The 27,100-nt window shown below is 31.4% G+C and overlaps 2 protein-coding genes across 3 annotated transcripts in view; both read right to left on the bottom strand.

Annotated features, from left to right (window-relative positions):
- Positions 1-1,333: 1,333 nt before the first annotated feature.
- LOC132719370 (calcium-dependent protein kinase C-like) overlaps positions 1,334-27,100 on the bottom strand; it is a 77,286-nt gene continuing 51,519 nt past the window's right edge. Inside the window, exon 11 of one of the 2 annotated variants that reach the window (XM_060703135.1) lies at positions 1,334-3,408. In XM_060703135.1, coding sequence (XP_060559118.1) covers positions 3,256-3,408 — 153 coding nt within the window. In that variant the 3' untranslated portion in view covers positions 1,334-3,255. Of the gene's footprint in view, positions 3,409-8,448; positions 13,782-27,100 lie in introns of those variants that run through there. The other variant, XM_060703134.1, reaches the window with a different exon arrangement.
- LOC132719371 (uncharacterized) lies at positions 17,578-20,989 on the bottom strand. Its single transcript, XM_060703136.1, has 2 exons — positions 19,406-20,989; positions 17,578-17,742 (listed from the first exon to the last, which is right to left on the bottom strand). The coding sequence occupies exon 1, from the start codon at positions 20,602-20,604 to the stop codon at positions 19,414-19,416; it is 1,191 nt and encodes a 396-aa protein (XP_060559119.1). The 5' UTR covers positions 20,605-20,989; the 3' UTR covers positions 17,578-17,742; positions 19,406-19,413.

Raw genomic sequence — 27,100 nt, 5'->3', positions numbered from 1 at the left:
ATTATACGAAATGTATATTTGGAAATAAAGTAGTAACATGTACTTGTATTTCATACACAGAAAAACTTCATATTTTCACCACCACCACTGTATAAAATCAAGTTTTAAAAACCGTACGATTTTATAAATGATAAAACAATTCACCAGAATTCATTAACCTTTAACCTACCGAATTTCTGTCGTGGATTTACCTAGCTTTGATGTTTCTTGTTGTTGCTTTTTTAAAGTTAATTAGAAATCTACGAGATTTCAATATCAAGCTATAAATAGCTACCTACCAACAGAAAAAATGCCTGCTGTCTGGGCTCTCTATTTGTTGCAAAGACTAATCGCTTTTGGTTCTTTTTGGTTCCAGCATGTGAAAAAGTCAACAATAATAGAAAAAAAGACCAACAATTGCTAGTATAAACAAAGAAAGACCCTTAAATATTCAATAAATCAAACATTTATGCTATGATATAACGTAATTATTTACAAAACAATAAAAACCTCAGTTTTTCATATGTATACATTACATGTACAAAACACAACAAGATTGTATCTATATTATTGAAATTTATTATAAAGACAAGTCCCTACCAAATATCATATAGACTAAAATCAAGTACACATACCAAATTACCAAGTAGTTTTTCCATACTTTAACATGTGTCCAAATAACAATACATCAGTGAAATCTAAATAAATGTTGTAACTTTATTTTTTTCTCTAAATTGCAACGTTTCCACTTGAAAGTCTACATTAGGTATAAATAAAGTGTAGCAGAACAAGATACATATAAAACTATATATTATAAAAGTTACCCTTAAAACAACAATAATGTTTGCTATAAAATTCCATAATATATGGTATATTGAATTTGGTAAGCAATGCTGTAACAATGCTTAACGAAGCATATTTGAGTAACAGTATTTTCATTCTTTACATTTTAACTTATTTGAATTCAACCAAAAAAATGGTATTTCTACCAAACGAAATGTAACAAGGATCTAGGACATCATGTTCACGCCAATCAACATAACATCGTTTTCAATAAGCGCTAAATTACCCAACCCCGACATTTAAATAAAAATAAAAAATAAAAAAAGATTAATTTCTGAATGAAAGGTGATGAGAAAAAAACATGTACATTAAAATTAATTAAATACCATTATTATCTATTCATAAAATAATATTTATACTAATAAAATATTCTTTGGATCAGCATTATAAAGTTACGTTGTTTTTTTAATAATATTTCACATTACCAACTTACTGAAATTTGATTAAATGCAATGCTTAAATTTGATATTTTTTTCAAAGTTTAGTCAAAATACTATATTTAACAATGATCTCAAAATAAACATAAATGTTTAGATGCTAGCACCTGATTTTCCCCATCAATATATTACGATATTCCCAAACGAGATCAAACAAAAATTTGATATACTGTTTAATAATTTGATTTTCCCTAAAACATCATCTCCTGAGTTTAAATATAACAAAGTGTCTTCAAATGACAGTAACATGTTCTTCAAAATAAGTTCTCTACATTCTCATGGTTTAATTTGTTGATTGAAATTTTATTTTTAGATTCGTATGCCAATGGAAGCATTTAGGCCACATTTTAGTTAAAAATACACTCATCAAGACATGATTATTACAGAGTAGCAACTCTTGTCAATGGAACAAAACTGTTAATTTCAAAGACGCTTCATGACCTAAAAACACCCCGTTGTGAATAAATGCATACTTGATATGTTTTGTCATTTTTTGTTTGCTTAATGGAAAATTAGGTGGTTCTTATACTATAAACACATGTTAGTGAAATAATGCACGAACGAGCATTTAGAGGTCTTAAAATTTAAGTAAAGCTTATAATAGTCGAGACCACGTGATTAGAGTCTAATATCATCATAATTTTGGCAGAATTTTACGAAACTAAAACTACTTCATTGCGTGTGCAGCTATCTACCAATTTATTTATTTATTTATGAAATAACTATACGTGTATAATTACATTAGTAAACGTAACGACTAGCCTAATCACTCTATCAAATAACAAAACTGAAGCCTTTATTTCAATCCCTCATAAAACTATTAAATATTTTAATGGGCATATTTTCCTCTAATAATTTATTCTCATAACAATCACTGATAACAACAAATTTCATTGCAATGTCCTGGTAACCTTCCATCTGATTTCATTGTTTTTATATCCCACTTAATGTCCTTATGTTTTGTTCACTTAGATGTATATACTTTATTCTTTTATTGAAATGAACTATTTCTTTAAAAATTCGTTATTGTGGACAAAACCCTGCACCCGATTTGTAAAGTTGAATTTATATAAAACCAAGAATTAATATCAATTTTATTTCATGTGTTTTGTTTGACATGATTAATTATTATCATTTAAAATGTACTTTACTTTTGAACATATCATTATACATAACGGTAATAAAATTTGTCGCCAGCAAAAAGGTACTTAAACATAAGCTGTATATTTATCATTCCAAAGCTAAATAAATATATTGTAAATAATTAATGTTAAAAGCAAGTACACTTGTCTATTGCGATATCTAAATTATTTTAAAGGTATTGAATTTTTACGATTTGTTTAAGTTATGTTTTACTCAAATGAGATTTGATTTCAACTAGTTGGGGAAATCAAACAAACGCTACTTATTAAATATAAATGTACGTTTGTACTTGATAGCTTCGGAAGAAATTACTTCAAAAGCATAGTAATAGCTAAGGCCTTCAACATATAAAATTTTTAAAACTTACTTGACAAAGAAATATAACGAAACACGGAAAAGAAATGAATAAAGCAGAAAAAAGTTATTTTTAATGTCTTAACTGGGTTTATATTTGACAAAATATGTGTAAAACTATTACACGGCCTTCAAGGTAGATATAATATAGAAAAAAATGACCTTGCAAAGATGTCAAAACAATATACATATACAATATGTACAATTTCAAAATTTGTCAAAAACATACAATTTAACTTCTCAAAATAAATGCAAATGAGAACAAAATGATTTCAAAGGCTGCTTGTGATGGCGACTACTCCACCTGGCATTGTGTATTTATTCATATATAATAACACGCACATAGCATTTATTTCACCCTGATATTGAAGTGTGCGCGCGCATCGTGCAAGAGCACTATCAGTGAGCACTTGGTACAGAATAACATTTTATAGTTCAAAAGCTTAACAAAGAAAATAACAAAAAAAAAAGAAGAAAATTTATCCGAAATAAACTACCCTCAAACTGTAAGGATATATTCCGGATTAACGAACGAGAAGCCGGCGAATTCGGTCTGATCCAGGTTCATTATGAACAGTTTATCTGTCGGCGTCAACTTAGGTTGTTCACATGTGAACTCCTTGTCGAAATTGCTTACATCCTTTCGTGCTCTCTGAAATAAGACGAAAGTTCAAAAAAGTTAAATAAATGCATTCTTTTTTTAATGAAATATTGTTCAATGAAGTTATTATTCTTTTAATACCATGCAGTCTATTTATTAAAGACGTAAACTCTGAAACTACTCGGTAGTAGAAAATAATCTAAGGAAATTCACGTCGTTTTTTTATAATTAGTTACAAAAACACATGGAACATCGGTAACTTACAATAATATTTAATATATAATTTATCATACCAAGATATTGTTTTTTATCTATTATACATAAAAAATACTTAAAAAACAACATTGTAATACTGAAATCCCCAGATTTCACAACAATAACAAACTGCTGACAACAACCGGGACTTTTTACCAGCTACCACAAGACACTTTTCCCCCCTCATACGGCAATTTGAAAAGCATTATCACGACATAAACACAGGGAAATTACGCATATTATACAACATTTAAAACAATAAATTCCCGTTATTTTTACATCTTAAATTACTATTACCGTTCCTTGTCAAACTACTCTAAAAAGTTAAATTTCTTAAAACTAACATGCAGAGATTGTGGTCTTGGGAGCCTTCTGAGCTCCTTGCCGCTCGTTCTTGTTGCTGGGTCACGTGGGGGTTGCGTTCAATGAACGCCGCCTGTCCTTGTTGATCTTATCCTATTTTGGTGTGGGAACTGGACTTGACTTCTTAATGTAATGTAGTTATCATTCAAATCCGTGCACTATACTAAATCTGTCAATCAAACTGAATTACGATAAAGCTGATCGTCGTTTTCATACAAAATATGACCTTCATAGCTATGACAACTACTTACTTCTTATTTATCCTGAATTTAAAATGGATTTATACTTAAAATACAAGAGAAATTTGAAATACATTTTAAGTAAAGCTTTATGTGGGCCAAATAAAATAAAATTTTCCATGTTTTCACCTTTAACCAAAATAATAAACTAACGTAAAATTTCGAAATGTTGGGACCGAATCTAATTATGGCAAAAGACATAACGATAATGTGACCTTTAACTTTGTATTTGAAGTATAGTAACGATTATTTTATCTTGCTCTACTGGCTTTGTATAACGGACATGCTAAGACTTGAACACGAAAAGTTCATCATATTTCTTAAAATGGTCGATATAAAGATCTCTAAATTATGCTGTCAAAGTGATACATGTAATCTGATCAGATTGCAAAGGAATATCCTAAGCTAACCAGACTATTCCCTGGTGCCACAGGTATGCCACTTACACCATTGGCATTTAGAATGGCTTCACTTAGTTTTTCCAGTTTTTTTTTTCATTTTAAAAACTTTTTTAAAAATAATTATTATTTTTTTCAAATAACAACACAAAGAAAATAATCGGTATATTTTAATAAATCTCTAATACAGTTAGAAAAACTCCATTTATCAGTCAATAGATAAACATCATTGACAACAAACAAAATAAATTGTCAAAGTTATGCCAAAAGAGCAAAATGAAAACAAGGAAAGAAAGAACACATTATGTCTGCAACATTTGGAAAAAAATATAATGTTGATATTTAAGTTATGTAATCTATAGTCACTATGATTGCTGGTGTCAGTTTATTTAAACTATTGCACTATTAAATTCAAACCAAAAACTGTTTACAGTGATAAATTTATTAATTTTCCATGGCAGTTTCAAGATAATTACAAAAGACAAACATGGCAAAAATACAATGCTCTCATATTTAAAATTCTGATTGTTTTTAGGCCGTTTATTCGAAAATTAATTCATACAAGAATTGTTCCAAGTTTTTATTGATTAAAGATGAAAAGCACAAACATAGTTCAAAGCTATCGTGTAAAGGTGGCATTTAAAAAAAGATAAAAATAACATTTTTTTCTCTTAAAAACATGATTATGCTTGTGTTCATATAAACCTTTACATGTACATGTATTCAAAACTATAAAAATCGAATTCCAAGAGTCCAAGTCCTCTAATAAGCATTTTTCCTTAGAAAAAAATTATAACAACAAAGAAACTTTTTCCCAAAAAAACTTTTTTTAAATTTCTAAATAAAGAATAATAATGTTAGAATCCCATATAAATATTAGCAAGTATTGCAAGTACTGTTCCAAATTATCTTTGTAACTGACAATTTGCCAGTTTAAAAACAACACCCATTGAAAAAAAAACCTCACTAAATTCTTCTGGAACAAACGTGGACTTGATAGTTTTAATCATAAAACAAATGAATAAAATATGACATAAATACAATGGTGCATCGTTCCGATTTGCTTTTATTTAAATATATAAGATATTTTTTAAATATATTATATAAGATTAAATGTTTTGAAATTACATAAATACATCTAGGAGTGTTAAAAATGAAACAAAATGGGACTGTCTAAAGAATAGTTTATAAAAGCTCCAAGAACATAATGCCAAATGATAGAAAAGTAATATAAATTCAAGGTTTTTGTTAAATGCAGTAGTTTTCAGTATATTTATGTTCATAGTTATCGTAAAAACAATCATGATAATAATGATAATATTTATAAGAACACACATATATTCAGAAAAAAATATTCCCTTTTTAAATTGAACACTAAAAAAGTTTGATAAAAAATCTGAAAAAGATCCAAGTTAAAGTTACCTTTCTCTTCTGACATAAATGTAATTCTTTGGAAGATTTTTGAGAAAAGTATTACTTTTTTGAGAAAAACAAGAAATAAAAGCATTACAATTCTTCAAAATAATTTACAAGTTCACACATACAAGAATATAGATATGTGCAACATATACACAAATTATCATGAAGAAAAAAAAATATATATACATGTATATGAACAGTCGATATGACCATGTAAAAAACAAACTTAATGTACATGTTGAAAAACATGAAAAGAAATACTGAAATATTGGAGGAAAAAACTTTACATATTGTTCATTGAAAAATATATATATGGTGCAATCTTTGGTAACATTGACAGAAAACAAGCAAACATGTTCAGCTATACCACATTCTTACAAGCTTGCCTTTAGTGCACATGTTTATTGAATTGTTTGAAAAATAATGATTTCAAGTACATAAGCCTTGCTTTAAAAATACTTCCCATTTACATGGATTAAGCATTCACAAATAATCAGTGATAGGTCAGGTTGAGGACACTCCTTTAATTGGCCTGATTCAGGTCTAAAAACGTCAAGGTTTGACTGTAAACAAAAAACCTTGTAAATGTAACAAAGAACACCAATGTAACCAAAAACCTGTAAATTTAACAAAGAACGTCAATGTAACTAAAAACCTGTACATGTAATCAAGAACCTTGTTATTTGGTAATTCAGACAAATGGTAAAAGTAACCAAATAATTTCATTTCATGAAATACTAAGCTTGCAGAACTCAACTTAATCTATTAACAATGGTCATGATTATAACACTTACCATGCTAAATATCTTTAAAGGACCTTCCTATCAATCTAGATAAAAACAATTCAGCTATTTTGGGGAAATTCTTGAAATATGTACTGACTGAATAGAAGGCCATGAAGGCATGATCAGATGACATGGATGATCTTGGTCTGCACTGGTCACATGTTTATTTCTAGTAGCCAACAGCAGGCTACAGAATAAAGTATATAGATATACCAAGATCCCTGAACCTACGTCCAGTTGAAATTGAAATTCTAGAATGGGCTTGTCCTTGGGACTGTTTACAATCATACCTTCCTGAATATCAGATGAAAGATTGAAGCTGCTAAAACCAGCTCAAAGTCTGCTCAAATTTCACCCAAGTGCCGACTTCCATGGCACTATGCTTGTGGCAATTTCAAGTTTTATTATCTTTTTTTTGTTTTGTTCAAGGATCAAAAGATTTATTAGGATTGTAGCTGTAAAATTATTTTTAGACCTGATGTAAATATATTTACCTTTCAAAACATAAAGAAACATAAAGACTTCCATCTAGAATTGAGAAAAAAATGTCTATTCTACAAACTAAACTATCATATATATATAAAGAGATATATAAAATATATTATTATATCATATTCTTAAACTAAAATCAAATCTAATAACATAACCAAAGTTTCTGCTTAAATTGTATTCTTAAACATAAAAATATTTACATAATCAAAGATAATCAAGACTTTTCACCAGGAAAATATAACAATCATTTGTCTATAATAGCCTTCTGTTAAAGGGGCCTATTCTAAGAAAATACAAAAGACTTCACCAGGAAAAATATAACAAAAACTTGTCTGTAATAGTCTTCTCTGCAAGGGGTCCATTCTACAAAACTTAAAAAAGACTTAAAATTATTTCATTTTTAACAAAGAAACCCAAAACAAACATTGAACTTTGGCACTTTGATGGTTGTTTTCACTCAAGAAAAACAAAAATGGCAAAAAATGGTGCAACTCTGACCTTTTATATAAATAACAATAGATTTCACCACAAACAATGACATGTGCCATGTTGTGGTGAAATTCTCATTATTTCCACTAATCTGATAATTAGAATAAGGCATGTCAGGGATCTATGTATTCATAAGCCAACAGTACAAAAGTACAAAAGTCCTGGTCAGTCAGAGAAAACTAAAGGGACTAGCCAATGGTACATAGCCTGAACAAATGGTACACAGCCTAAACAAATGGTACACAGCCTGAACAAATGGTACAGAGCCTAAACAGAGCGCATGAATGCGCCGGCTTTATTGGCTCTGTACAGATGATAAAAATGTTTTGCAGATTCTGTTTCAACATTCACAGGGTTAAGATTTTTTCCATGGTTATAAAGAATCTGCTCTGTTATTTTATGTTGTTTTTTTGCAAACATGCAAACAGGAAGACAAGATATTGCAACTTTATAAATGTCAAGATTGAGCATTGAAAATGCAAATAATAAGAGAGTTACATGTACAGACTTTAAATGAACCAAGAATGATTAGAAGTAATAGACTTGTTCTTGGTTACATTATTTTATAATAAAGACTTCACAACCTGGTAAGAACTGAAATGGACAACTCAAACAGACAAAGAAAAATACTAAATAGAACTTTAAAAAATAAAAGTAACATTTGTATAAGAACAAACAAACATATGCACCCTTTATACTTACTATACAAAAAACAAATCTACACAAATTTCTTTTTGAAAGAAATTACACCAATCAATTTTATGGCAGCCTTGGCAAGATTGTTCAAGCAGACATTGGAGATAAAAGTTAAAAACATTTTACATGGAAGAACTAATGTTGAGTGGCAAAATCTTTACAGTTTTACAAACAGACAACCATGAAATAAATCTGCTATCAGTGTAATTTGGAAGGCAGACATGAAATGCTAACGAAGCAAACAAATGAAATCAAACACGCCATCTCATCTATGTTAAGAATACAGGAAGATATGGGGCACATGTTAAGATGTGCCAAACAAACCTTGAAAACCAAAAATTAGGTCACCATGAAACACAGAGTTAAAGCCTACTATGCTATGCTACATTATAAAGATTTTTTTCCTTGTCCCAAATATTTGTTTTACAAATTGTGTAACATAACACTAACATAACACTATTAAACCATTCAATGTTACATAAAATTTGTTAAAATCACGGACCATTATTTACTGTTGCATGATTTTGAATTCATTACCACTTATCAGAGAAATTTACTTTAATATTTTCCATTTTTGATTAGGTTTAAATCTACATTGTCTTCTGTTAAGGTCAAACATCAGGTTTCCAGCTTTTAAAAGGAAGACTCAAGATAGTGACAAACATGGTGCTCAAGCAAGTGATATGGACAGTGAGAAATGTTGTAGTTTTCTTTGTCTTTCATGAACAGACAATTTTAGTCTGTGACTTTCTCCCATTGTATTCATTTTTGTTTTCATTGCTCTGAGTGATCCTCCCTTTGAAGATGTTTATATCTTCCTTGTAGGAAAGTAGTAAGTAAGCTTTGTGGGACTTGAACACAAAGCTTTGAAAAGAAACTAATTTTAAGTTTTTTTTTTTTTTTATAAATTAGCCAAAGTGGCCAAATACCTTACAGACAAAAGGCTCTTAGTTGGATTTGGTAGCTTAACCAAGGGTAATCATTCTACAAAACAATTTAACTATATTTTTTAATGTTCTTATTGTGTATCTATGCTCTTATCTATGGTCTTAATCTGCATTTCTACCATTTCCTATGGTCTTAATCTGTATCTATGCTCTAAACTATGGTCTTAATTATATCAATGCCATTATCTTATAATGGTCTTATACTTTATGGCCTTATACTATATCTATGCTCTTACCTATGGTCTTAATTTTTATGTATGCTCTAACCTATGGTCTTCCTTGTATCAATGCCATTATCTATGGTCTTATTCTTCATATATTCTATGGTCTTATTCTATAACTATGCTCTTACCTATAGTCTTAATTTGTATGTATGCTCTAAACTATGGTCTTAATTATATCAATGCCATTATCTTATGGTCTAATTCTATGTATGCTCTTATTCTATTATCTATAAAGAATTAACAATGAAAACATACATCTCGCTCGACACAGACATAAAAACCTCTGGACACACATTTAGGTTTTAAAGATTGATGCACTACCTATAACATCTTAATGCAAATATAATTCCTGGTTATTGTATGCATGTATGAATAATAAATTACTTTGAAAACAGACAAACAAAATCATATGCACTTCTATATTAAGCTTTTCTTATACAAAAATATTAGCCAACTGGATGAATAGGAAGAAAACAAAGAAACCACACCACAATATAATATTAGCCATGTAAAAAACTTTGGGATCAAGAATAACTACACCAAATTGATAAGTTATACAAAAGGAATGGCATGGCAGACAACTTGTTCAAATACTTGTGAGATATGTAGAGCAATGGTGGATTGAAAGTCATTTTGTCACCAAGAACATGTGTACTTAGGCATTCAAGGTCAGTATTCCAAAACATTTTCAGTCTGAAATTCTAACTTACACTGTAGCATACTTACTATTCCTTTCTAAATATTCACACACAAAAATAAAGAAACTTGGCAGAAATTGGCTAATGAATTACAATATAAAAAATTGATGACTTAGCAAAATGTAAAAGATCACTCCTCATATAAAACAAAATATTCAATTTAAATTCTTAAATAAACTTCAGACAATTTAAAGTTAACTTCAGGTATTTTACAGTTAACTTCAGATACTGAATTGTTGATAAACACAGGCTCTGTGAATTGGATCTATGTTTACTTACTGAACACACTTTCATACCGTACATAAAATTTGACATCCATGCCATCAGGTATTATATTAGATTCAAGAATGCAATCCAAGAACGTCTTTGAATAGAAGCTATAGAAATAATCGTCCATGATTTGTAAAAGAGTAAACATATAGTACATTTGTATAGCAACAACATAAAGAAATGGAAAATTGACAAATAATCAAAAGTAAGTAAGATGGTCATCAAGTAATTGTTGGGTTTTAACTCCCATTAGCAATGTTAAAATAGTAATATAGTATGGCGACTTTCCAGCTTTACTTGTGCAGGAAGACCTAAGGTGCCATTCTGGGTGTTATTTCAGGCAAGGGCAGGCACCTGTGAAAAACACAATCTTTCTATAAGCCAGCTGTTCACAGCTTCCTCAAATGAACACAGTCAAAGTCTCTGATTGGGTATGAATCTACACCAGTGAGGGGCAAGAAAACAAGTGAGAGGCAAGAAATTTGATATCAGGGGCAAAAACCACTAAGCAACAATCAAAATGTATGCAACAACCAAGAATGTGTTGAACAAATTGCTCTCAAGATGATAAAAGCTTTATACAGTATATAATTTGTGTAGATACAAGTCAAAGAAATTTGAAAAAATATGCTTCATTTATGTACAAAATAATCAAAATAATGTATTTTGCTTGAAATTGACAAAAATCTATTTATTAGAAAATATTTAATCAGCATTTAATATTTTTATATTGGCAAGCAAAGCAAAAAAAATTGAAAAGGTGGGTTAAAATTTTTTTAGTATATCAACCCTGCAGTGAAAAAAAAATCTGAATAAATTTGAATGATACCCTGTTTTTAAATTTGGAACTATTGTCTTTTTTAAGGATTTCAATATCAAAACTTTTAAAATTAGCAAGCATGAATACAGAGAATGGTTAAAGCTACATGGATCAGCAGGCTTGACTGACTATATAGCAAGCCATTTTGAAGCTCGTGTTTGGTCAAAGATGAGTTAGAGAGGTATACAAGGTTATGTTCAGACTATGTGATTTTTAGGAATTAATCAGATAAAAATACAGTTTTGACTGTCTGCTATTACTCTCAGAGTTGACTTCATAATTTTCAAGTAAAATAAAAAGTGTGAGATAATATATAACAGACAATAAATCAAGCTGTTATCTCAATACAATATTTGATTTTTACTTCCTTGTTTGATTAAACCTTTTTTTTTTATCACATCAAAATATAAAAATATACACAAACAAAACTTTAAAGTAATGCCACAAATATATGAGGATAACATATAATTATAATAGTAGTAATTAAGAAACACAACCACTTCTGAAAAATAATTAAATGAGCATTTTTGTAAGTAATGCCATTTAAGTCTATGATACTTTTAGGTGTTCCAAAATAAACACATTTGTATAAAAATAGGATTTAAAATATACATGTCAGGAACTGTTTGCTTAATTAACAAAAAAAGAAAAAGAAGAAAAAAAACCCAACAGTTCATAATGGAAAATGTTTTGGATATAATCTATAATCTGCCTAAAATATAAAAAGACTGCCCCACTCTTTTTATGAACTGAATGCTACAGGTAAATTCTAATGGATATTTAAGAAAAAATCCTTTGGTTTTGTAAATGTGAAATAATTGTTCTTATTAAAAGATCGAATTATGGAAAAAATGAAAACTTATTTTGACCTGTTCACTCATTTATACACTTGGATGGGCATAATGTCACTTTAATTTCTGAAGAGCAATGCTGATGGGGCCATTTACACATTGCGAATTATTAAAAAGGGTCTGTCAATATATTTCAGAACTTTTCTCAGTAGAATGCATTTATATATAGTCTACAGCATTTTACTGAAGATATTTATTTTTTATTTCATTGAAACGGCCTAAAGTTGGTTTTTTATATCAGATTTAGGAAATACTTAGGACTTTCTATGAAATGCAGCCCTGTACACCTACCAGTTTTCCTGGATTAGTAACCAGTAATTACCAATTTTTCTACAAGTGATCAACTAATATTATCCAATATGATTTCTGAGAGATTGCAATGAGTTAGATTATTTCTATATGCATGTACGTACCGGTACATGTACTTTTTCAGAATAACAAAGAATTTGAAAAGACAACTAGTAAATCAGTTCAAACAATAAATATATAAACATTTTTATAAAGTATGTCTGGTTTTTAAAGGTTGGCACAAAAATCATACAAATAAAGTAATGTCATAAACAGTCTTGCTTCTTTTATTGGCTGTAAAAAATCCTGAATAAAAAAGTAATGGCCAAAATAGAGACTGACAATTTCACACAAAAAAATAAAATAATAATAAAAAGAATGAAAAATCAAAGCCATGTGTATGCCATTATCATTTTTTACTCAAAAGAAAAGAAAGTACAAAATAAATTTGGAGTTGTAGTTTACTATGATGGTAACATAAGACTAAATAAAGACAGAAAATGTTTATAAAGTATCTTGTGGACAAGTAAACTGCACAGCTGCACAACAATGTCCTTTGTAGTAATCTTGAAGATTCTTTTTGTTCCGAAGATTTCTTTCCTACCTGCAGTAACTTTTCTCAAACATTCAACTTCCTGTCTGTTAACTTGTATAGAAGTCCTGTCTTAGTTTTCATAAAACCTGAGAGACCGTCCCTGTTCTGCATTCAAATCTCTTCAAATTTACAATCAAAACTGTCTCGCAAGTTACACAATATATTTACACAACACATACTCATTTTTCTTTCTCTTACTTCGATACACCACATTTATCCTGAGCTTCCCAGGCCATAACCGTCCAGGAAAAAAAAAACAACGTTCATTTCTCTTTCCGAAAAAAAAAAAAAAAATTAACACGAAAAATACACGTCCCGTCACATTGTCATACATGGCATGCTTACTCATGCGCAAGAAAATAAAGACTGCATATAAAAGCACGATAAATGTGATAATGTGATACAGTTACAAGTGTTGTACAGATGTAGTGGCAGACAATGAGCTAGCCAGTGGCTCGTAATACGGATTGCAGTAAGAGAAGTTAGCGAAGGCACTGTCATCTATGTTCATTATAACAAGACTATCTGTAGGCGTCAACTTGAACGCTGAGCGAGTGAACATCTTGTCAAAGTTCTCCGCTTTCTTCGGATCATGCTGTAAATACGTGGAAGAAATAAAAAATAACAGAAATAGCAAAAATTAATAGCAAACGGAAAATAAAATTTGTTGACAAGTTTCAGACATGTTTAAGACAAGATTCAGAAAAGTCTGAAAAAAAAGTTTGCCCTTCCAACGGCACAAATTGCATTAAAGTAAAAAGCTGGAAACTATTATTTCCATTTGAGACATGTTTAAGACAAGATTCAGAAAAGTCTGAAAAAAAGTTTGCCCTTCCAATGGCTCAAAATTGCAGTAAAGTAAAAAGCTGGAAACTATTATTTCCATTTGAACACAACTACTCTTCTTTGGTTTGAATTGAATACAAGAAATTTGAAATTTCTTTCGCATAATTAAATGTCCGAAAGCTGAAACTTGTCAACATATTCAAAATCTGTAATTGAAGCCTTTTTTATATAGTGTCTCATAAAAGAAAATATAATTATGCTTTTTCTGTGAATAAAATAATTTGTAAAGTGCATTTACATATAAATAAATATAATAGTTTTATTTGAGGGCCTTCTTTTATTTATTGTCTTAACTTGAGTAGCACAGTAGTACAGGCTGTAAACTGCCTTCTTTAATTTATTGTCCTTTTAATACTTTAGGAGCATATAAGAGTACAGGCAGTAAACACACGTGATTGTACATAATTTAAAGGAGTCCTAATTGTATGACACTTGATACTCTCAAATCATATTTCATTCATGGAATGTAAAACTTGTCTAGTTCATAGAAGAATACAAATTCCATGAATCTGATATCCTATCTGAAGTATTGAAATAGATACTGTATATTGTTTTTATTATCTTTACTTAAACTTGGTTATGTTAATCTTTTTACCTTACATGTAAAAGTTACCTAAGATTTAACATTGTTACTGTTAAAAAAAGCATGACTCTGCGTTCACATTTGTCTTTTACGGAAATCTAAGGATTGTTCTAATATTAATTTAACGTGTATCACATTAATAAATAAATTGATTTAAGCAAGCCTAATTTAAAACCACAATTGTTACCAACAGACTAAGATTTAAATATCAAAATATGTAAATATGTCCCTAAAAATATCAGAATTCTCTCATTATAAATACATGTAAACTGTTGCTTGGATTATGATTATTTTCACATTTATCAAACACTTTAATTGTATAAATCTTTCTTTTGACTAATTTCTAAAATCATATGATTAATAAGGTTCCAATGTATAACCTAATTTCTATTTTTCAAAATTTAAATCTCAAATTTATAAAGGGGCATAATCTTATAAATAAAAAGGCAGACAAGAGTTAGGCCACTTGTTGTCTTTAATTTATTTCACGAAGCTAAATAAAGGGCACATTTTGTGAATGTATTTAAAGTTTTTATCTTATAGAAAATTATAAAATAAAATTATATATAATTATTACAATACACATTTGCACAATCTTACATAGCAGAACAAATACCAACATAAATAAAGCTCAATTTTCAAAAAATTGTTGAAACACCCTTTACAAAACTTTGTTTAATTTTATAACTGTTTTAGAAACAGTCTCTTTAAAAATACTGGATAAATTTTTTGATTTGACTGAAAATAAGTTTTTCCCTGTACATGTAGTTACCTTTGTACCTTGCCGGGTTTTTAATTGTCTTTATTGTTTAAGGGCATGTTAATTTTTAAATAAATTTAATCGGTAGAAATCTTTTCCTCAACATTTGGAATTTGCAACATCTTGATATACAACTAATGAGGAAAAACACATATGGCTGAAAAATCAAAAGAAGTTTAAAAGCACTGTATCTTTTTAGTTATCTATATAATGGGTTTAAAATATTCTTTGACATAAATTTTCCTTATGGTCATATTTCATATTTTTTGCCATTTATCGCTTCTTATCAGAAGAAATATGGTTCCACGAAAAATGCGCCCATGTATCGATTTACATGCCCATATTAGGAAAACGCATTCCGCCAGTTAAGTCGACCAGGAACATTATTATGTATTTCAACCTTGAAGATTCGGTATTCAAAATTAACAAAGAAGAATGCACAAACTGAGAGATATATTGTTCGAACAAAATGAACAAGATTTTTTGATATAAGCCATTGACCTAGTCTTGTCCAAAGATTCAAACTTTACCTTGAAATAAGATGGGCCCATGTTGTAGGCCCATGTTTCAATATGAAAAAGATGACAAAACAAACATTTAATAAAAATTGTGACTTAGAGCTTTAAACTGTTAACCACAGATTGTTGATGAGGGACACCTGATCAATGCAAACAGCTTGTACCTAAGCACTAAATTCATCCCCAAATATGATACTAGTAAACTTGATTAAGCAATATAATACCTATGGCTCTATAACTTATTAATTATGTTAAAATATAATCCCACAAATAAACGAGACTTACCTTGGTTAAGTTGAAGTTTGGTTGGGATTTTATGTAGTCATACACTTCGAAGGGGATCAAATGAGATGCGCGCGCATAATCAGTGGTGATAAATCAGTCTTCAAAGTAAAAAATCTAGCTTTGCTAAAAATTCCATTATCAAAATAATCAAATAATAAGGGAGGGAGAAGGGGAGGGCATTTGATCCCCTTCGAAGTGTATGACTACATAAAATCCCAACCAAACTTCAACTTAACCAAGGTAAGTCTCGTTTATTTGTGGGATTTTATTACGTCATACACTCCTCGGTTCTCAAATGAGATTTCAAAGCAAATTTTTGGCAAAGCTTCATGTAAGATACATATGTAACTATATGTATCAATTTGATTCATTCCGTAAAAAGTATTACCTTACTGATGTAGTATAGCTTCACTGTATGAAGTCTGTTGAATTGGTTTGTCATAAAATCTAGCAAACGTCTGACCATTAGACCATCCTGCCATCTTTAAAATATCTTCAATAGGTACGAATTTCTGCTTTGCCTTTGATGCACTGGCACTTCTAATGCTGTGACTTTTAAACTTTCCAGAATCTATGCCCGAGCATTTCATAACTGTACGTAACCATCTACTTATTGTATCTCTTGTGACTGCATTATGAGGTTTAATGTAACTGATAAATAAACATGTTTTTCCCTGACGAAGATTCACAGTCCTCTTTAAATATTCCTTAAGCACAAAAACAACACATAATCTCCTATCTGGAGGATAAGATTTCAATTCAGCAACAGGGTTACTTAACCCAGCACGACACTGTTTCAATAGCCCACTATAATGCAAAATATATGATGAAGAACATTTCCTCATGTCTTTTATATCAAGTAAATATATAGACTGAACCCGGCTTGCCAAAGTCAATGCGATTAACATACATAATTTTAGAGTCAAAAGCTTCAATGAAAGTTTGCTAACAGGTGACAATTTCCTCAAATAGGCTAATACTGATGATACATCCCATGTTTCACAATATTTTGGAAGCGAAGGTCGAAGGTTAAAAATACCTTTCATATATCTGATTACTATTGGATGAGAACCAATGGAAAACCCATCTTTAACAATACCTATAGCTGAAAGAGCACTTCGTGCTGTATTAATAGCACTATAACCACATCCACTGTCATAGAGACTTGTAAGAAAATCTAAGACAAAATTTAAATCTGTTTGAACTGAATTAATCTGTCTGTCATTACAGAATCTGGTCCAACGATTGATATAAGACACATATTGTTTTTTCGTATCTTTTCTCCATGATGCAAGTATGATATTGGTAGACTTAACTGATATGTTCTTACTTTGGAAAGATCTCCTGAAAGCCGACAAGCAATCAGACGTAATTTCTTGATTTACGGATGTACTTTTGTTGGTGTTCACTATGGATAAAATGTTCCCTTGTGGAAGCATAACCGGGTTGTCTATCAACAAATTCATCAACACTGGATAATAATTCTGCTGTTTCCCACGCTGGAGCTATTAAAATACAGTCTGCTCTGTCCTGCAGTACTTTCTGCAGACATCTGCCTACCAAACTGAAAGGGGGAAAAGCATAAAAGTATGTATTAGACCAACTGGTTTTAAAGCATCTATAAATTCAGCCTCTGGGTCTGGATGCCATGAAGCAAATCTCTGTAATTGTCTGTTTGTTCTAGATGCAAACATATCAATCTCCGGAATTCCCCAAATAGATATAATCTTTTGAAAAACAGACTTATCAAGAGTCCACTCTACATTGTCATTGAAGATACGTGAACTTTGATCAGCAATATTCTCTTTTCCAGGAACATAAGTTGCTGATAACCAAATATCTCTTTCTATACACCATAACCAAATAGTTTTTGACAAGTCATTTAAGTCATATGATTTGATTCCTCCTTTTGCATTTAAGTAAGAAATTGCTGAAGTATTATCACACCTTATTTGAACATGAGTGTTTTTTGTGTTTTTACAAAATAGTTTTACAGCAAAATAAATAGCTTTTAATTCCAGGTAATTGATATGTTTGCAAGACTCTTCAACGAGCCATTTTCCTTGAATTTTTTCACCTGAACATTCAGCACCCCATCCAATTAACGAGGAGTCTGTAGTTATAATTATTTCAGGGTTTCCATGATCTATACATCTCTTTTGAGAATACAAATTTTCAATCCACCAAGAAAGATCTTGCTTCATGGCATACGAGACATTCATTTGTAAATCAAAATCACCATTCGCCCTTTTTAATGCTTCTATTTTCTCTCGTTCAATATTTCTATAAAAAAGTGGTCCATATTCTACTGCGGAAAAAGTTGATACCATTAACCCCAAGACTTGGGCAACTTTTCTTATTGAACATACATTTTTGTTATGCAACTCTAAGCAAGCATGAATCAACTTTTTGGCTTTGTCCTGTGGTAAGGTGACAGTCATGTCTTCAGAATTGATATCATTGCCTAAAAAAGTTATTTTCTTTGTTGGAATTAGTACAGATTTCTCTTGATGTTTAATGAATCCCAATTCATCAAATAATTTTATTGTATCATCTACATTCTTTTTACAGCTCTGAAAACTGTCAGCAACTAATAAAGAATCATCAATATATCCACTATTTTTGTGACCTTGCTTCCTTAGAGTTGCATAAACAGGTTTTAACAACTTTGTAAATAATAAGGGAGCACAACAAATGCCATTAGGGAGGCAGGTATACTGAAACAGATTATCTTTCCAAATAAATCTAAGTAATTTCTGCTGTTCTTCAGCAATAGGAACAGAATAATAAGCATGACGGATGTCCAAAGATGCCATATAACAACCTTTTGTAACTAATGTTAATGTTGATTCAAAACAATCCATCTTAAAATGATGACATGATACATATTTATTCAATTTTTTCAAATTTAATATAACACGATATTCACCAGAATCCTTTTTTGGTCTGGTAAAAATTGGGGATATAAATTCACCTTCTTCGTGGTGTACTAACTTGATAACTTTTAACTCTAGCAATTTCTTTATTTCTTTATCAACAATAATACTTTCCGACTCAGAAAATTTTGATCCAATAATAAATGTTTTTTCAAGTTTATAGTCATCGTTTATTTCAAAATGGCAATGAAGAGCTATATCTAAGATTTTCGGATCAGAAGTTATATTTCTCCAATTTTGTTCAAACTTTTTTAGTCTACCTGCCTCAAACTTAGAAGAAGAAGTACTTACCTCTAAATTTAACGTTTGCCGACTCCCATCTTGGGGTTTTTTGGCGCTTGAGTATAACTACTCGTCAATGGTTGGTAACGTCCACCACGACCACGGCCTCTTCCTCGGAAATTGCCATAAGGCCCTGAGGGATATGGACGGCCTCTTCTCGGACCCTTAAATCTTGACAGTACAGACAACTGTTTCCCAACACGACTCATATCTTGAATCTCTTTGACATTTTTACATACATCATCACCGTATAGTTTGTCAGTAAAAGGAACATTGGCAGAACATAACTGTTTATACCTATTGTCTAAATCCGCCTGATGCATTTCTTTACGACGCACATTTATTAACTTGTGTGCATGTCCTAGTATACCTAAGGCATCTGAACCAAACTCTAATATATCACTGTCCACAGAGTTGGCAATTTTATCCATCATTTTAGTGAAATTAATAGCTGCCTTTACAACTGCCACTTGAATAGCTTGCATTTTTACATCCGCTGTTTGTGTCCATGGTTTCATGTAAGACCAAATTTGAGGATTAACAGTGGTTTTGGTAAGACTCATACAATTTGACGGCCTATGGATGTCTTTACTTAAACTAGTGTATGCCTCATCTGACATTCCACCTCGGAAGCTTTCATTTATAAAATTTGCCAAATCCCCATGCACTTCATTATCAACCTGTTCTGTCTGTTTGAACTTGTTTAATAACCCTTTAAACAGACCCTGTTCAGCAACATCATGAACCTGCTGTGACTGAGAATAACCGGACAAGGAACAATCATCTTGGGACTTATCAGAAAATAGCTGACAATTATCATCATCATCACTAGCCTGACTAGGCTCATAACTAGGCCCACACTGGCCAAAATCATAGGTTAAACTGTCAACACGTTCGGCAATTGTTTCAACTCTCTGCGACAGTTGATTCTGATTATCCCTCATTTCTCTCATTATACCGGCCATTTCTTGCGTGAAAGTCACTAAATTTACATCCGGACCGGTGCCGGTAGAAGGCATGGAAGTAGAACCTTGGGAACAACTTTGCGATGTACTCGCAACAGACGGTTTACTAGACGTCTTCTTCCCACTCATAGGGCCTTTACCCGAAGGACCTTTATTTCCCTCAACAGATTTTGACGACTGAGGCTTTGGGTTTGGGACTTTACCGTCGTTTTCTTTCGTTTTTGGCAACATTGCGTCCGCCATTCTAACACATGTAATACGGGTACTTTACTGACACACGTGCGAGACGGGTACCTATATTATTATCGATAAATTAAGTTACCGACAACTTAAAATGGCGACACAGTCAAATTTAAACGAAAATATTTATAGAAATAAATATTTAACGAAAGAATATAATTATATTGTGTTTATCACAAAATAAATTATTGTAAATTGCTTTTATAATAATTACTACCACGTAGTAATTTATTCAATCGTAACTACCTCGTAGCTACTAAATAAAAAGTTAGTGCAATAATTTATCACCAGAGTGTCAGACCACGTCCGACCTCGACAAGATTTTGCTACGCACTGATTTATCACCACTGATTATGCGCGCGCATCTCATTTGAGAACCGAGGAGTGTATGACGTAATAAAATATATTGTCACCTTGGTGCAGTAATGTGTTAACTCCTATTATATTATAAAAGAAGTTTATCCATTAATGCAATTAAATAGCATATAACAAAGAATATTTCACCATGCTGAGATTATATATGCTCCCTTTTTTGGAATTATCAGACCAGACCAAAATTTAATAGATGTACAAATTGCCCTTATGCAGATGGAGTATCAGGCAAGTCACTTAAATGATTAAAAATTCTATATAGAATTGCTCATAATCTAAAGTGATGGTCAACTCTGGTTTCGGGTTTCATTGCTTATTCTTTCTGACCACAATCTAGCAACACTTGTGTAGAATCTAGCGGCACTTGTGAAGGATCACTTAATTGTGTAGGAAGACTTCAAATACCATTACATGCATTATTTTTTAAACAACTGGTGGCACTTGAGTAGAACAATAAACCTTCTGTAAGCTTACTGAAGGCCTATGGAAAGTCTATTTTGTCAATGAGACGAGTATGCTTATGAATCCACTCTCAAAAATATATGTATAAATATAACGTAATCACCAACAAGAATCATTTCAAAAGAACCTGAGCTTAAACCATAGAATAGAATACAAAATGAAGCCATATCAATGTATATTGACAACAAGGTTTAAGGCAAGATTTAAGGTCATTTAAATTTTCTTAATAACTGAACACTGATAGTATAGGCCAAACGTTTCTCCGACTTCATAAACACTCATATTTATTCAAACATGGACATCTGGTTATATTTGTATTGATTAAATCATGAGAATACCTAAAAAAGCTGTTACAAGAGCTGTTACCTATCTGTACATAATTATATGACAAGAATATATCTATGTTTTATTTTGAAGCTCAATATTTATTTGTTGTCTCTAGTCCCTTAACTAGTGCTATCACTAAAGGTGATTACTACCCCAACCAACATCATAATTTTTGTTATCTGGCCACTTTTCAGCTTTTTTGGTAAGAAAATCTTCAGAGCCGGTATGTCCAGTATCTATAATCAAGCACAACTTACCATAAGCTTGCAGACACTACTTAAGTTAATGAAGCATTGGTTATAACCCAGGGTTCAAATTACCAGATATAAGGTTGACACATAAACAGCTATTTGGCTCCTCCCAAAACTATTGCTTTATTAACCTTGTGTAAACTGTTCCCTAACCTTGAACTTTTATAAAAATGGAGCAATGAAAAATTATAAAGGCTTGATCATTTAAAACATGATTGACATTAATGTAACGCTTAAGGGATAAAGGGATCTTTCAACTTAAAATATCATATGACATAATTCTATGTTAAGATACAAGATGATTGGCCGATTTCATAAAATTGCAATATATGTCACACTTAAAGGCATATAATTATGTACATTCACTTGGACCGACTAGTTTGGACCTGAAATAACGAGACAGACAAGGTTAATTTTTTTTTAAACATTTGAAGGTGCTTTTTTTTCATACTGCAAAAGACAGAAAACATTATTCCTCAGAAGTTAGTATGTTTTTCATCACTGCCGAACAATTTCCAAAAGAAAGCTAGAAATGGTAACTAATATTGTTAAATGGCACATTTGAAATGACCAATTATCAAAGTCTACAACCAGAACCAAATGAATACATCACTAGTTGCTATAAATTTTTTGCTAAAGTTTAAATTATTACTATGTCTTGTCAAACATAGCTTATGTCAGGAAGTGCCCTGTTTTTTTATTCATAACTTTTCCTTGGTGATGAGATGTTAACATGTTAAAATCAAGAAGCTTATAATGGTAAACAGTCATGTCAGATGTCACCAAAGGGCTGCTTGACCTGGTTCTATTATTTTTAATTCTATTTTTTTTTTAACATTCAATGAGTTTGGAGAAGAGTATATTCTTTATAAGACAAGAGCCATTGCATAGCGGGGGCCAAGCTCGACTTATTCTTATTTCTAAAGTCAAACACATCAGAGGAAGAATACATCAGAAAAGAGTACTCCCACAAAACATTAAAGACCTTGATGGTCAAGGTCATTCAAAGGTGAAGGTCACATTTGAATTTATCATCATGGCAGTCTTGTCATAACAGCGTTTTAGTCCAAGAATGAATTAAATCCATAAAGAAGAGGACCATGATGGCCCTGAAATCGCTCACCTGTATATAGGCCCCTGGGCCAAGGCCAATTTTAAACCAGGGGCTTTTATTTGAACAAACTTTGTAGACACCCATTGGAAGATGTTTCATGATAAATATCTAAGCTGTTGCTCTTTGGGTTTTTTTCAATAAGATTCTTAAAGTTTTTACTAATATATATACAGGGAAAAAAATGACCCCCTCCCCGGGAGGGGCCAATTTTGACCCCAGGGCTTTTATTTCAACAAACTTGGTAGACACCCACTAAAAGATATTTCATGCTTAGTATCTAAACTCTAGCTCTTTGGGATTTTTATAAGAAGATTTTTTTAAGTTTTTACTATACACATATAAGGAAAATCAATGACCCCTGGGGCGGGGCCTAAATTTTAACCCAAGGGCCCTTATTTGAACGAACTTGGTAGACACCATTAGAAGATGTTTCATGCTCTAGCTCTTTGGGGTTTTAAAAGAAGATTTTTTAAAATTTTTACTATGTATGTAAAGGGAAAAACAATGACCCCCTGGGGCGGGGCCAATTTTTGCCCAGGGCTTTCATTTGAACAAACTTGGTAGACACCCACTAGAAGATGTTTCATGCTTAATATCTAAAGTCTAGCTATTCTAGTTTTTTAAAAGAAGTTTTTTAAAGTTTTTACTATATACAAATAAGGAAAATCGATATCAATGACCCCTGGGGCGGGTCAAAATTTTACACCATGGCTTTTATTTGAACAAACTTGGTAGACACCCACAAGAAGATGTTTCATGCTTGATATCTAACCTCTAACTATTTGGTTTTTTTAAAAGAAGATTTCTTAAGTTTGAACTATATACAAATATGGAAAATCAATGACCCCCTGGGGTGGGGCCAATTTTGACCTCATGGCATTTATTTGAACAAACTTGGTAGACACTGACTAGATGATGTTTCATGCCAAATATTTAAGCTCTAGCTCTTTTGCTTTCTAAAAGAAGATATTTTAAGTTTTTTTCTTTCGGTTACCATGGCAACCAGAGTTCTGCTTGGAATTAAATTATGAGAATAATTTTTAAAGTTGACTACCAAAGAAACATTCCTGTGAAGTTTGGATGAAATTGGCTTAGCGGTTTATAAGGAGATGTCGTTTAAAGTAAAAGTTTACGGATGCCAGAGGGATGGATGCCGGAAGAAAAGCGATCACAAAAGCTCACCATGTCACTTTGTGACAGGTGAGCTAATAAAAATAACAAATTTGTGACAATTTTAGCAAATTTCAATAACTTGACCTCAAAAGTCAATCAATTAAAGGTCAAGGTCATATCAGAATAATTCAACATGTCAGTTTTGTCAAGTGTTCTTTTATCCAATACGAGTCAGTGTTTACAAGGTTTATCCATATTTGGGCTGTGTGACCTAGTTTTTTACCCAAGGTGACTCATATTTGAACTTGATCTAGAAATCATAAAACAATCTTTCTGACCAAATTCCAGGACATATGGACATAAACAGTAGCCACTAGAATGTTAACAAGATTTTTTTATTTTTAGCTCCTGTTACCTAGTTTTTCAGCTGAGATGACCCATGCTGAAACACGTCCAAGAAATTACTTGGACAAACATCCTGACCAAGTTTGGTGACAATTGAGGCAAAAATGTGACCACTAGAGTGTCATCAAACTAAATGAGGATTATAGACTCAAGACGTCAGACAGTGGATTTTCCTGACCCGGCTCAGGTGAGCTAAAAAAAATTCATTCAATTTAACACTGGTACCCATGTAACATTGTTTCATTTAGAAACACTATTCTTGGTAGTTATACAATAAATTAATTTTTATACGAAAAAAAAAATGACTCCACTTAAATAAATCTTTGAACAGGGACATTATTACTATTATTATTTTTTTAAACAAATTAATAAAATATGCGTTATCGATTGTGTCATATATAAACACTTAGGCTACTGTGTCATAAATTGTTTATTTATATATACACGCAATTCATTCTTTTTATTTCCCAGATAGTGAAACTTAACCCAGATTTCAATTTTCAAAGAAATCTATGAGATCACTTACTGATATAAGTAACCTGTTTCAAAATGTCATCACGGTCTATAACCGCATGGTCTATCACCACTTCTAGGAAAGACGAAAGATTTTTTTGAAAATAAAAACTGAGGCTGGACTCCACAGGAAACTATATCGTATGAGTCATTATGAAATTTACACCAGGAATAATATCCCTGGTGTACCCATAACATGAATGGGCTTGATAAGAAAGATAACATTAAGCATCCACTCATGATCACTTGAAACTGCAAATTGCAACACTATTGTTTTAAACTGGTTGTTAAAATATGTTAAAACGGCCTTCAGCTTTTATTTTTTGTTGGAAAAACAATTGTGTGTTGATTCAAACTAATTATTTCAGTAATTTTATCTTGGAACAAGAGCTGTCAGAAGGACAGCGCGCTCGACTTTTTTAGTGCTTGCCTATAAAACAAAACTTTGACAGTTAAGGGCACACAAGACTTTAACTAGGAATTTCTAAGTACAAATCAAGAAACATTTTCACAGAGTTATCTTCTCTTGCTTACAGATAGGTCTCATGATGGCACATAAGAACTCCAACTTCCAAAGTAATATCTCAAATGGTTAAGTCAACAAGTGGACAAGAATGAAAATCTTAACTGAGTTTCTAAGTCAAAAAGGGCCATAATTCAAATAAAATCCTTAACAGAATTACCTTCTCCTGCCCATGTTTTGGGACCATGATGGTAAACAAGTATTCCAACTTTCAAATTAATATCTCAAACAGTTCAGTCAAAAAGTGGACTGGTACTAAAAACTTAACCAAGATTCTAAGTCGATAAAAGGCCTTAATTTTTAAAACAAATCCTTGACAGAGTTACCTTCTCTTGCGTACAGATGGGGGTAATGATGTGAAATAGCATTAAAAGTTTCAAAGCAATATCTCAAAGGGTTAAGGCAATAAGTGGATTTTACCCATATTCAATGTATTTTCTAAGTCAAAAAGGGGCATAATTCTGTCAAAAACCTTGACAGAGTTATGTCCTCTTGTCTGTTGATGAAGGTCGTGATGGTAAACAAGTATGGTCAGTTTCAAAGCAATACCTCCAATGGTTTTGAAATAAAGTGAGGTGGTACAAAAAACTTAACCAAGCTCAATACACTTTCTAAGTAAAAAAAAGGGCCATAATTCTGTCAAAAACCTTGACAGAGTTATGTACTCTTGTCTGTAGATGGAGGTTATGATGGTGAACAAGTATGGTAAGTTTCAAAGCCATACTTGTAATACTTCTGAAATAAAGTGGGGTGGTACGAAAAACTTAACCAAGGTGTGACGCCAACGCTAACGCCGACGCCGGGGCGAGTAGGATAGCTCCCCTTTTCATAGAAAAGTCGAGCTAAAAATGCATCATATCACTCAAATCAGTGTCTGAGAGCCATTTATAACGTGCCAATGAAGCTTGTTCCTAAAAAAAGCAAATCAGGAAAGAAATCGTTCGCTTTACTAATTTACATATAGAGGGCGTACCAGTAGATAAGAGGACTATCAAGGGGTTTCCTTACTGTGTATGTATTTTATTGACGGCAATTTTCATTTTCAACCTTCATTCTTTTGATTTGACAATTATATGAAACGACTTATATAAAACTAAAATATTTCATCTATAGAATTTACGCTTAAAAGGCCGATTTAAGTAAAAACACTTTTTAACCATTATCCTTCTGAATTTCAAATTTTCTGTAATGTCCATCTTTAAATTTGTACATGTCCATTGTGCTGCTTTAGGAATTTGATATCAACCATTGTGTTTTTTTCTTCACATATACTTTAACCTTTAGCCTGCTGGAACCAAAAGTGGTCAGCATTTGTCACCAGTATACAGCCAGGCCAGCCTGCAAATCAGTGCAGTCTGGACAAGCTCTATACAGTTGGCAGCCTATCTTTTTTTTTGTATTTTGATATTGAAATACCTG

The sequence above is a fragment of the Ruditapes philippinarum genome, unplaced genomic scaffold (genome assembly GCF_026571515.1).
Source record: "Ruditapes philippinarum isolate M1 unplaced genomic scaffold, ASM2657151v2 ctg196_1_1_1_1, whole genome shotgun sequence".
Lineage (NCBI taxonomy): Eukaryota > Metazoa > Mollusca > Bivalvia > Venerida > Veneridae > Ruditapes > Ruditapes philippinarum.
The sequence above is the reverse complement of the archived record's forward strand: the minus strand, read 5'-3'. Positions and strand labels throughout refer to the sequence as shown.

What these genes read in the sequence shown, in the direction of transcription:
- LOC132719371 (XM_060703136.1), bottom strand. Translation starts at nt 20,604, where the DNA reads ATGGCGGACGCAATGTTGCCAAAAACGAAAGAAAACGACGGTAAAGTC.